Below are 12,769 nucleotides of genomic sequence, written 5' to 3'. Positions count from 1 at the left end.
AAGGGCTGTGTGCAGAGACCTGCGCCGAGCATTTTGATCGGCGTCGGCGGCTGGTAAAAATTTATCGGCGGCGGCTCAAAATCGGCTGTCAGCCGGCTGAAAATACACAACTTGATTGCGAAAAAATATAATGAGTATTTACTTTATTTTATCCAGGATTGTGTTTTAATTAATTAAAACTATTACAAATTACAAATAAGAATTTATAGTTGGATAGAGCCGACCATATGATAGTCTACACCAGTAATTATGTCCAAATTTTAATTATTTTTTTAATAATAAAGTATTTAGTTTTATTTTTATTTTAACAATTTGTTGACAAAAAAGAGATTTTCTAAAAGATGGGTCATATGGGGACAGGGGTTAATATGGCCTTAATATACATCAGTTATTTATGCAGAATATCATCATGGCATTAGTGTTTATAAGTGAATTTTGACCATCAAGTTATTTTCTGAAAGGGATATGGTCAAATGAGGCCCGATCATTACGAATATATTAAGACTTATTTAAAACTAAGTTTTGTCGATTTTTGAAGTGATACTAGAACATTCAACATAATTATGAGCTCAAAAGTTCTATTCGGGAGGTATGGTTGTATGAGTCAAGGCGAAATAATGAACCGATTAGGACATTAAATACAATCTTGCTGAAGAAAAAATTCTCTGTTTTCTACTACTACTATATTTTACAACTCTGAATTTTATTAAAATGCAACTCTAGCTAATGAAATTATTATTTAAAATTATTATTGTTGCTAATACAATGGCGCTTGCCGCCATTTTTAAATGAAAAATTTTCTTGAGTTATAATTTGCTTCTGCCAGTGAAAAATATAAATAAAATTTAATAAAAAAGTGTTAATTATATATAAATTATTAAAAATATTAAATAATGGCTGCCTTAGACATCTTAAATAATACAGCTGAATTGGATTTAACACCTTCACGGAAGCGTAAAAGACATTTTGATAAATGTGAAATACAAGAACAACAAAATGCTATAAAAACTACAGCTGCCGCTACTTCCTGTTTTACAAATGAAGCCTTCAGTTCAACACCTAAAAAAAATTTGGGCAAACGGCGTCTCCAATTAAAAATAAACAAAGAAAATGCTTTAGTATATCCAAATGTTGGTTTAGAAGTTAAATCCATAGCTGAATTGGCTAGACGGCCTGAGGAAGCTGAAAATATACCCCGAAATCCTTATGAGGTGCTGCGTAAACCACCAAAAAAGAAAAAACGGCAGGCTGAAGGCACAGCTTGTTTCGAAAATCCAGCTTTGAATTTGGAATTACCAGAAAAACAATTTAATCCTTATGAGGTAAAACATAATATTTTTATGTACATTATTTGTTATTAATGTTCCCATATTTACTTTATTCCAAAGGTGGTACGTGAAATTACACCAAATAAAGCCTCCAATTGTTTTTCAAATCCAGCTTTGAATTTAAAAATACAAGATGCTTCAGCCATACACAATCCTTTTGAGGTGCATCGTGAATTACCAGATCAGGATATCAAATCCTTAAATCCTTTCGAATTTTCTTCGAAAAATGAACACGAACAGCGTCTCTCAACTCCTAAACCTTGTAAATTAAAACTTGGTTTGCCTTTTGTGCCCACAGTGGGCTGTCGTATTGATTTTAAGGATATTTCCATGTCGCAACTTACTCCTAGCAAATTACTAGCTGAGAAATTGGTATTTTCCCCAGTACCAAAAGCAAAAGTTTCATTAGGTTCCATAGGAGAAGAAACTACCATGGATATAGGCAAAGAATTAGATCGCTATCAACTGGAATTGGAGAACAGTATCAATGAAGCAAAATTACGTAAAAATGGTGTAGCGGAAGAAGAGTTATTGCTTTCACCGCCCGATACTAATTATCAAATTCAAATAGTTGATACAGAGAAAAAATCTAAATTTACACAAAAACTAAGTGGTATATCGGAAGATGGCGAAACTGAGGAAATAATTGAAGAAACTAATACAAAAACTGAACATCATATTGAAGTTAATGTTGTAGTGCAAAAAGAAGAACAAAAGTTCACAGAAGTAAAAGAAACTAATCCATTTCTTTATGATTTAAGTCAACAATTTCAAAGAACTGAAACAGCTGAAGTAATTGAAATTGAAAATCTTGATGACTTATATGGTTGCTCAGAGGAAGATCAAGAAGATGCTGAAGATTCTTTTGATTTTAAAACACCAGCACCATTTGTAAGAGCTTACACCAAGCCAGCTGAGCCAAAACTAACGGTAAGTAGAGAATCTTTGGAAACTAATAAATCAGAAAAATCAGATAAATCGGGCGATGCAGATGATAATAACAAAAAAACCATGAATGTTAAAAATATCATACGAAAATCTATAAGAAAACTTATGCATCCTAATGGCCAACAACCAAAAGAAACAGAAAAAGATTTGGACGAAAAAATAGAACATGAAAAACACGGCTTAATGAATGCCATACGTCATAGTTTACGCAGAAAACCCACTAAGAATGTACAGGATGAAGAGCCTGTAACAAAGGAATGCGAAATTTCTATAATAGATGGAACAGAAAGAACCATGAAACTTAAATCGGAGGCATTAGAAACTGAATATTTAAAAATAGAAGATTTAACCAATGAAAAGAAACATAATCTCAGAAACAGTATAAGAAAATCAACTCGAGAAGTACGCAATCATTTAATGAAATCTGTTTTTCATAAAAAACATGAGGAATATGATTTTAATAAGTAATTTACACAGTTTCTTAAAAAAAATATTAAAATTGGTTACATTTTTACTTTTATTTATTTACTTGTTCCACTTTTTAAGGGAAATATTTTAATTTTTAAATTAAGTTTTATGTTTTTATGTACCCAAAGATCTATTAAGTTTAAGTTGCAATTATTGCACTTTATTTTTTTATTATTAAGTTTACAAATATTTTCCGAATACATTTATTATGTGGTCTTTAATATATATTTTAATTATAAAAAAAATCAACTTGCACTTTTTTCTATATATTAGTAATTTTGGTAGTTTTATTTGTAAACTGTTTGTAATAAAGGTTTTCTGCGACATTCTAGAGGTTTGTAGGCATGTTGGTAGACACTAGCTAAACGCCAATGTTCGGGATAACCTCCCTCCCCGGCACCTCCGGCATAACTACGAAATGGTGGCACTAGAGTATCAATGTCATAGTTACGCTTGGAGTAGGGGTTACGCGGTCTGGGTACCACCAAAACTCTTTGAGAATGATTGCTGCCCATGCTGCAGCCACTGTCAGAACTAATAAAATTACCGGCAGCATTATATCTGGGTACTCCGGCACGAAATGCCATCTTACTACAGGTCATTCTCTGAGGTGGGCAGGTACGGGTGCAGAAATCCATTTCCGGTGCTATTTTATGGCACAATCTGGAGCGAGCTTTTCTTAAAAAACCTGAACGCTTGCAACCTGTTTCCCCAGTCGTCATGGGAAATTCACAATCAGCTCCCAGATATTTTTGTCTTAAAGATTTGTATTCATGATCTGCCATTATATCAGGTGTTGATTTGTATTGTTTAGAGAAACGCGTTTGGGGTAATCTATGACATGCACTACTGTCGCGGGAAACACTACGGGCTCGTGGAAAAGTTGGACAGTTATCTATGTCTGTTGTAAAATCATCTGTAGCTATTTTTCTTCCTGCAAAATCAGTCTTACGTCTTAAAATATCTTTATCGAAGAAACCGGTTTCTCCTAGAGTATTTGTAAAGACCCCGGCAGAACGGCCAGTATTTGATAAGGCAGTATCATCGCGAGGAGTTTTGACATATGTAAACACTGCTGGTCCAGCAGAGTCATTGGAGCCGTCTATATGCTTAGGTCTAGCTGGTTCATAAGGTGGTTTATAATCCCAGCATATGGCCAAATCCATAGCTCCCATTTTCTTATCCGCAGGAGTGGCCGAATAAGATCTAGTATTATTACCATTAAAGGCTCGAGGTACTACTCCACTAGTTTTGGGACGATAAACTTTCATTTTAGTGCAATGCGTGGGACCAGCATTGTGCGTTTTTACACCTACACCAGTAGCAATGGGTTCTATATCCAGGGCTAAACCGGGGTTAGCACTGGTAATCTGCAACTTACGAAAGGCTAAATCAGCCACACAATCAGGCAAAGGTTGGTGATCTAGATTATTTGAGTGCATACGTTTGGCCAATTCAAAGTTGGCATATGCTGGCACAACCGGTGAAGGGCAACGTTCATTTGGCTTTTCGGTAATGGAATGAGAACCAAACATTTTGTTTGTATCCTTGTTTAAAAATTCGTCGTTTGTTTCAAAATTATATTTTTCGGATAAATCTAAATCTCTTAATTTGGGTGATAAATCTGAAGTCACCAAAGGTGAAGTTTGTGGCAATAAAGGTGTTAGTTTTATGGGCGGCGGTTCACATTCTCCCAGTTTACACTCATGTTCGCCTAAATAGTTTTTATTTAATTTCAAATCTGTATCTATATTACGGTCTCGTTTATATTTGTCTTCTAATAGGAAATCTCTGGTGGGATGTTGTTGTTTATAGTCCGTAAAATCGCCGGGTATATATTCCAAATCTAAAGGCTAAATGCAAATGAAAAAGTATATTAATGTTTTAAGATTTTAAATTAAATAGGAAATATATATATATAAGTTCTTTTAACGAGAGTTAAATAAGTTCATATTGCTCAATTTGTTTTATTAATGGTCCCTACAAGTTCAAAAGTTGTTACGGATTAGTTGGGATAGTTTGATTTTTTTTTAAAATGGGTGGGTGCAATAAATAAATAATCGTTTGAACAAATAAAAGTGAGGGTATTATTTTTTTATTATATAGTTGGCGAATTCATTACAAACACTAATTTTAAATATTTCGTATTTTTATTGTTTTTTTTTGTGCCATAACTTTTTGTTGCGATATCTTGAGTTTCTTGATGAGTTCCAAATCATTATGTTTTTCATAGTTTTACAGTTATTCACTATGATTTCATGCTATCCCGACAGATTTTGCCGGTGCAATCAAATTTTGTTTTCTTAAAAAATACAAATAAAAAAGTATTTAATATAAACTTAAAATTAAATTTGTTTATACTAATAAATACCTCCTTATTACCACCTGAACGCAAACGTTTATTACGATTTGTATCAAAACTTAAAAACTGTTTAGTTGTTTCGCATTTCGAAGGACATGTTAAACCCTTGCCAGATATACCAAAATCATTATTATTATCAATATCACAGTTATTAGCGTCCTGAGGAAAATTTGACCATTTATCTTTCTTTAGCAAACATTTATTATAATTTTCCACAAATTTGCGATTTATTTTATCCGGCAATTGATAAGTATTGCGAAAATTTCCCCAAGGATTTTGATCGTTTCTAAATTAATGTAATTTTTAGTTAAAAAAAAATGAAAACTAATTTAAAATCGACCTACTTTTTTATAGCATCCAATAAGTGGCCTCTATCATTGGCTATTATTTTAGTGGAACCTTTACGTTGTCGTGGTCTGGGCGGGTACCATTTGGGCAATTCCCAATTATTCAAACCTTTGGGTTTATAAACGGAATCAAACTGTTAAAAAAAATAATAAAATGTATTACAACCTGTTTCTTTAATACCATAATTTATATCATTATAAGCCTCCTGTACAAACAAATTGTTAAAAAAAAACAAATAAAAAACAAAACACCCCTTGTCTGTACACTAGGTAATTGTTAAGGAAATTTGTAGATGAGTAAACATCCCTATTGCAATACATAACTTAGCAGTATATTGCTCCTGTCTGTCTAGGCATTAGACAATTACATGCTGTAATTATTTTTGTATTTTGTCGTTTTTTTAAAGAACATGTGTAAAAAACTATTTGAATTAATACCATTTAAGCTTTGTTTACTTTTCAAAAATATGAACAATTGTATCGGTTTATTCAATTTAACATTTGTACTTGTACAATTTATTTTTTATATTTTAATCTCTAATATCATTTATCACTTAAAAAGTCAACTTTATTTTTTGGAGATTCATATAGAGATTTGACAAAAAGCTTAGTTTGGCATCTGTTGCAGTTTGGATTTCTTCACTAACGTATTGACTTTTAAGTCAAAACTATTTTTTATATAAATCTTAAATACTTTATATAAAATTTTATGACTGTTAAAATTGCAAACATGTCAAAGTACATAGTGTGTAAATTAATTAATTTAAGGTTACAGTAAAGTTAAAATTTAGATTATAAATATTCTTCAAAATACAAAATACTAATGTCCAGAAAACCACAATAATAATTTTTCCCACTATTTATATAATATATATAATATTTGTATTTGTTTGCCAGAATTTTTTTTAATTTGTATATGCAAATGATAAGAAATATGATACTCGATCATCTGTAAGCAAACGTTACATAATTTCTTATTGTTATATCTATTAACAACTACCGAACTTGATGACATTTTTACAACAAATTTGATTGAACACAATGTGTAAAACCACAATGGCACGCGTCTAAACACGAGTCAAATGTATAGCAAAATTACAAGACAACCACCCCAAACCTAAAACATTCAAATTCACACATTTTCCATTTAGGAAATAATTAAATTTACACGGCAATTACACTCTCTTTAATAGAATTTCTCAAGGATGTAAAGATTTAAAGGCCATATTTAAAGGTTCTCTTTAACAGCAAGTGTGTGTAATTTAAATTGATTTTAAACTCAATTAGCAAATTTTTTGTCTCACTAAAAGTTTTCAATACTTGTTATTTAATTGAACTAATGTTTAAAAAATTCTATCTATTTTATGAGTCCTCTTTCTCTCTCAGCAGTGTCCTTTTGTCAATGATTATAATGTCAAATCTCTGGGGTAACATTTATCAACAAACATTCAAATAGAGGATTATTTACAACAAACACAGCTACCAGTAAAGTTTGCCCTCCATAACAAGGATTAAATTTTCACACACCGTCACACACCCTTCAAACACCCCCTGTTTAGTAGTATAAGATAAATTCAATTGTATTAACACGTGTATCCTTAAAATCATCTTCAAAAAAAAAGAAGAAAAAAACTAAAAACACTTGTAACAATCAAATAATTCTAGTTTTATAACAGTTGCAAAAAAAAGATATAAACCAAGTAATTTAATGCTTCTCTTACTCAGGACAATGCAATTCTTATACTGACCCGTTAAAAACAGATGTCAATTCAATTGTTTTGAAATTAACTTAATGTTTATTGAACATTAATTTACTATGGATGGATTTTGCTTGACAAAAGTATGTGTTATCCTTTAACCGGCGTTTTTCTTACTAAACCTAAAGAATGACAAAAATCCTTGTAAATAATAGTTTTACATGAATGTAACTGTAAATATTTGACCCATTTATATTTAAATATTTTTGACAACTAATTTAGTACCAGCACAATATTTATCCATATGTTTTTATACATATGTATGTATGTGTATTAAAGGTATTCGAATAATTTGTATATCCTGACAAAGGAATTTTGATAGTTTTGATGTGCGTGGTTACGTTGCCATGCAAATTTGTTTTCTTACTTTGATTGTTTATATTCAAAAAAATTTATATAAACATATGTATATTATTTGGAAATAGTAGACATATTTGGTTCAGTATTCAATATTTATAAACTAGCTGAAATGTGCCCTAAGTCCCAGCTAGCATTTGAAAGATTGTTGGATGATTAATCAGTAAACTGAGTCATTTTTGACTCCTTTTGATGACCTAAAAGTGATTAATAAGTAGAGCGCTTAAAAAATGACTCGTAAATTATCCCCGTATATGATTGAAAACTGAATATTTGAAAAAAAAAAATAACAAAATGTATTGCTATCATAAATTGATCATCCTGGTGTTTAAAATATGATGGTTTTAAAAACATATTTTGAGGTCATATTTCAAGCAGTTGGAAGATCTAAAATTGTTCCTTATGTAATTGTTTTTGCTTTAATGAAATAGCTAAACTTACACTTAAAAATGACTCAAAAACGATTCAAAAATGAGTCGAAACTGATTAGAAATGGAGCTCAGAAAAGACTCTTTTTGGAAGAGTTAGCAAAACATTTTGTGTGACCTAAAATAAGTTGATTTAATTCTCGTTTCGTTTATAAAATTAAATGTATAAGTATTTAAATTTGTGAGAAATTTATAAAGATGATTTTATGTCAAGGAAATTGAAATTATATTACGCTTTAATTATAATATTTTTTATGTTTAATGATCTTCTTCGGAAGATAGTTGGACGAATAATCGCTAAACTAAGTCTAAATAATTCGAATTAATTTTTAAAATTTGATTTATTTGAAAAAACAACAAAATGTATACCAATTATAAATAGATCATCCAGGTGTTTGAAATAGGATTGTTTAAAAATTTAGTATGTTGTTAAATTTCGCGCAGTCGAAAGATCAAAAACTGTTTTCTGTTGTATTGTATTTGGCTGTAACAAACATAAAAATTACTCAGAAAAAACTTAAAAATTACTATAATATGATTCGAAAATAACTCAAAAACGACCAGTTATTTGGCTCATTATTGTCTCAAAAATGATTAAAAAATGAGTCATAATTGATCAGAAGTGCGGCTCATAAATGACTCATTTAGAAGAGTCGCGGATAGGGTACCATTTTCTCCCGACGAATGTATCATTTAAGATCAGAAAATGAGCGCATATTTGATCATTTTAATCGTGCGGAAGAGTCATAAATGACTCGAATGTGATCAAAAATTTCAAAAAATGCTAGCTGGGTATAACCTCTAACATTTTACGCAAAATTTGAAAGAAATCGGTTCACCATTTCAGATATAATTGACTAAAATTTACAACTATCTTAACAATCTCTGGATTGCATATATATTTGAGTTTTTGTCTCATTAGAAACATTACTTTTTGAGTTTATCGATTACGAAAATGACGCTTTAAGTGCGTCAGAAAATGACTTTTTTCGTATTATCTCAGCTAAATAATAACGGAAATTTTATCTTTTATCTGTAGTAGTACTGTAGAGTATTGTCATCTATTTCAATTTATTTAGTTCCAGTTCTATATTACCACTTTATTGACGTAGGGTATAATTACCAAAATGACTATAAATTGGCAAAAACTATATAATAAATTAAATGTTATTGTTGAAGGAAAGTTCAATGTTTACAGAACGATAATCTTCCATTCACAAAAATGGCATCGTTAATAGTCATAAAAATATATTGATTGTTCAGATTTAACCAGACAACATGGAAGATAACTTTTCTTAAAATCAACTATATTATTTCGAATGATTTCGAAAATATTGATTTTGTTTAAAAAGGTCTTATTTTCTTTATTCGTTTAAAGCTAACTGATGTTAAATTTTAGTCCAGTCGGATAACGAGAACTATATCTATATATTTGACTATATCTTAAATTTGTTTCCAAATGTTTAAAAAAATTTGCTAACATCCTTACAATGAAGGGCTGGTTTAATAGATTTTGATTATATACTTTTCTTATGTACATACATAATACCTATGTATGTATATATGAACATAAATGTATATTATATACAAATACATAAATGAAAATTGATTTAAACAGGGTTCTTAGCAAAAATATCACTGTTGTTATATTCACAAAGATTTTCAGCAAACACTTATATACCTGATTTGCACTAAAATTATAAGCCATTGCTAAAACTGGCAGTTAATTGAATTTGTTTTAAATAATTTTTGAATTTTGTTTCTATTTATTTTTATAATTTTAAAAAACACACTGAAAATTTCCAAAAAAAAATAGATACACTACAAAAAAATCGAACTTAATAAGACAACAACTGTTTAGTTAGTAGCAGTAGCTAGCCAGACATTTTAAATAGTTTTAAAGGAATTTGTGTTAAATGTTGCCCAAGGTTACCAATTATTAAAACCGATTTGTGTTTATTGGAATTCTGGAAATAAATAGCTACAAACAAACAAAAATTACCTTGGTTATAATACTTCAAAATATTTAAATATTAAATTGAAATATTAGACTACTTAATACCCTGTATTAGTGGGAGTTTACAAAGATATTTGGCTACTGGTAATGCGCATGTTTTAAACAGCATCCATTATTTAAATGGACCACAGGACACATGTGTTAAATAATCTTACTTAAACAATTTTGTTATGAGAAACCTAAAAGCCAACTGAGGTCCTTTAGAAAAAGAATTGTTAAATTTTGTTTTTTTGCTTTAATTTTTTATTAATATTAAATTTATTATACACATATCACATACAGTTAAAATAAAAATAATATATATTATGTTTTATTTAAATGCTTAAAATTAAACTTATTTAATAATTTGACTGTTTATTACGTAAAGACAAAAGTATGTTTGGCTTTAGTGGAATTATGTAATAATTTTTTTGAATACTTATTTCTTTTAAAGGGTTTTAAGAGAAAAAATATATTTCCGTTGCCGTCATTATTTCAAGTTTTCTTAAAATTTCAAAATACTGCTATTTTCTGATCAGTTCTAACTACTTCTGACTAACACAATAATGATAGTATTATTGAATTGTTTTGAAAGTTATTTTGAAATCCTAATTTCTCAGACTTCAAACGGATAAAGTAAAACTTTGGAAATTAATTTATGTTGATAGAACTTTAATTCGCAACATTTAAATACTTCTTATGGAGTTTCTAAAACATGATTCAAATAGGCTATATAACATATAGCTAATTTTAAGATTTCAATTTTTGACAGTTTTTTATCAGGCGGCAAAGTTGGCAATAATTTACGTAGTTCAGCGAAAGAAACATTAAAAGCTTCCACGCGTATACGTTCTCTAGTAGCATGAGCTGTACGATACTTTAATGTGGCACGTCTACGACGACGTCTTTCTTCTCGAGATAAACCCACTAGTTCGGCTGGATCTAAATGTGTAATGGGCGTGGTACGTCGCCTAGGAGCTGGTGTAGGTGGTGGAGCAGGTCTACTGCTGCTGCTGGATTGAGGACTAATTGGCGTTTCGCAATCCATACGCGCCTGATATCGTTTATCAAAATCGAAATCGGCATAATCTTCATTCTCGACATTATTATTTAAATTATTCAAATCTTGCAAATAGTAACGGCCCAAGGCTATATTTTGCGACGGCACCATATGCGTCATGTCGTACACCATGTCTGTGGCAGTATTGTTGTGGTTTCTGAAAGGAAAAAAGAGAAAAGGGTGTTAAAAATGTATCCAAAAACTGTTTACTTTAGTAGGCTTTTGTTTTCTTTCTAATTCTGTAACCCCTTAAACGCCCACTTAATTTGTGGTTAAATCTAATGTGTGAATTTTCATTTCTATAAAGAAATATTGCTTTTTGTTTTTCCAACATATGCCAAAGGTATAAAAATGTATTATTTGTATGTTTATTGTTATTATTTATACACTTAAGGGGTTATTTACTGTTCGAATTATATTTATTGTATTGTAATGTTTGTGTAAATATTATTACAACCCTTTATTTATTGAGATTTCGGTTGTGCACTTTAACACCTTGTCTAAAGTATGAACGGAAAGTGAAAATCATAATTTGTGAAAATCACGTTTTTCAATTTGCAATAAAAATTTATATTTAATTTGATTGGATCTACCCCAAAATTTTGACATCTGTGGCAAATTTTTGAGTAAAAAAATATTGATACTTATTGCAACATTAAATGAATTCGATCCGAATTAATGGTAGAAAATTTATTTTAAATCTACCTTTAACATTTTGTTAACTGTTTCTTCCGTTCAGTGATTAAAGTGGTTAAAAACTTTTGGATCAAAAAGTATTACTTCAATTTTTTGTTAATTTTGTAAAGAGTACTTCTAAAAGGATTAGGACTAATCAAAAACTAAATAAAATTTATGAAAAAAACATATTCCATTCAACCTTTTGATATCCTAAGTTAGGACCACGATATGTATATCCTTGTATTACATCGGAGTAATCCCAAAACTACTCCTTAATTTGAATTATGGGAATACATGATTCTCATGTAAAGCAGGCAATTGACCATGCTGTTTCCAAAAAAATGATCCATAACTTGATTTCTTAGGACTACTTCAAACATGTTTACAGGGAAGTAGTTTTTGGATTACTTGAATGGATCATGAAATTTAAACACACTTACTTTATGTTTTAAAACATATTATTAATACAAATACATACATGGATTTGTATCTATTAAACCAAAGAACACATCCGCAAATAAAAAATTTAAACTTTTTAGAATTTGTTTAACTTTTCAGCTATTTTTTAATATTTTTTAACATTTAAATGTCTCACCTTTTTCAATTATTCCGGCTAATAATTTAATTTGAAAATAAATCTGAGATATGCACTTCACAAGTTCTAATAAGAAACTGTTATCTTCCATCTATGCAACAGTATCCTTTTATACAAAACTAATAGAAAGAAAACACCATCCTGGGGATGATTTCTATGTAAAAAAAAATAACCAATAGCGTGAAAGATGAAAAATACGTTTGTTCAGAGGAAAAAATGGCGGCAAAACTCCGCCCCTTTACTATATAGTGATATTTTTCAATATATATTGTCAATAGAAATATTTTTTAATTAATTATTATTTAATTTATTTAAATATGTGGAACAAGTCGGTTTTAGTGACATTTCTCAAAAAACGCCAATATGGAACATTTTGAAATGTCGGCCTCGCCTAATTTTGAGTGACTTCAAAGTTTAATACATTTTTTGTCTATACCTCAAAAAC

At 29.8% G+C, this 12,769-nt stretch overlaps 3 protein-coding genes across 3 annotated transcripts; 1 reads left to right on the top strand and 2 right to left on the bottom strand.

Annotated features, from left to right (window-relative positions):
• Positions 1 to 119: 119 nt before the first annotated feature.
• On the top strand, positions 120 to 3,142 carry LOC111677134. Its single transcript, XM_023438205.2, has 2 exons — positions 120 to 1,322; positions 1,389 to 3,142. Exons 1-2 carry the CDS (start codon positions 894 to 896, stop codon positions 2,742 to 2,744), a joined length of 1,785 nt encoding a protein of 594 aa, XP_023293973.2. The 5' UTR covers positions 120 to 893; the 3' UTR covers positions 2,745 to 3,142.
• On the bottom strand, positions 2,926 to 9,806 carry LOC111677137. Its single transcript, XM_046945893.1, has 4 exons — positions 9,677 to 9,806; positions 5,451 to 5,587; positions 5,116 to 5,392; positions 2,926 to 4,597 (listed from the first exon to the last, which is right to left on the bottom strand). The coding sequence occupies exons 1-4, from the start codon at positions 9,701 to 9,703 to the stop codon at positions 3,032 to 3,034; spliced, it is 2,007 nt and encodes a 668-aa protein (XP_046801849.1). The 5' UTR covers positions 9,704 to 9,806; the 3' UTR covers positions 2,926 to 3,031.
• A 436-nt stretch (positions 9,807 to 10,242) lies between these two features.
• LOC111677136 (helix-loop-helix protein 1) lies at positions 10,243 to 12,395 on the bottom strand. Its single transcript, XM_023438207.2, has 2 exons — positions 12,325 to 12,395; positions 10,243 to 11,208 (listed from the first exon to the last, which is right to left on the bottom strand). Exon 2 carries the CDS (start codon positions 11,181 to 11,183, stop codon positions 10,689 to 10,691), a length of 495 nt encoding a protein of 164 aa, XP_023293975.1. The 5' UTR covers positions 11,184 to 11,208; positions 12,325 to 12,395; the 3' UTR covers positions 10,243 to 10,688.
• Positions 12,396 to 12,769: the final 374 nt, after the last annotated feature.

Source organism: Lucilia cuprina, chromosome 3, assembly GCF_022045245.1.
Source record: "Lucilia cuprina isolate Lc7/37 chromosome 3, ASM2204524v1, whole genome shotgun sequence".
NCBI classification, from domain to species: Eukaryota; Metazoa; Arthropoda; class Insecta; order Diptera; family Calliphoridae; genus Lucilia; species Lucilia cuprina.
This window is presented reverse-complemented; position numbering and strand designations above follow the sequence as displayed.

What these genes read in the sequence shown, in the direction of transcription:
- LOC111677134 (XM_023438205.2), top strand. Translation starts at nt 894, where the DNA reads ATGGCTGCCTTAGACATCTTAAATAATACAGCTGAATTGGATTTAACA. An exon ending in AACAATTTAATCCTTATGAG is followed by an intron (nt 1,323 to 1,388) that starts GTAAAACATAAT and finishes TTTATTCCAAAG; the next exon opens with GTGGTACGTGAAATTACACC.
- LOC111677137 (XM_046945893.1), bottom strand. Translation starts at nt 9,703, where the DNA reads ATGGCTTATAATTTTAGTGCAAATCAG. An exon ending in ATAATTTTAGTGCAAATCAG is followed by an intron (nt 5,588 to 9,676) that starts GTATATAAGTGT and finishes TTTTTTTAACAG; the next exon opens with TTTGATTCCGTTTATAAACC. An exon ending in TTATTGGATGCTATAAAAAA is followed by an intron (nt 5,393 to 5,450) that starts GTAGGTCGATTT and finishes ACATTAATTTAG; the next exon opens with AAACGATCAAAATCCTTGGG.
- LOC111677136 (XM_023438207.2), bottom strand. Translation starts at nt 11,183, where the DNA reads ATGGTGTACGACATGACGCATATGGTGCCGTCGCAAAATATAGCCTTG.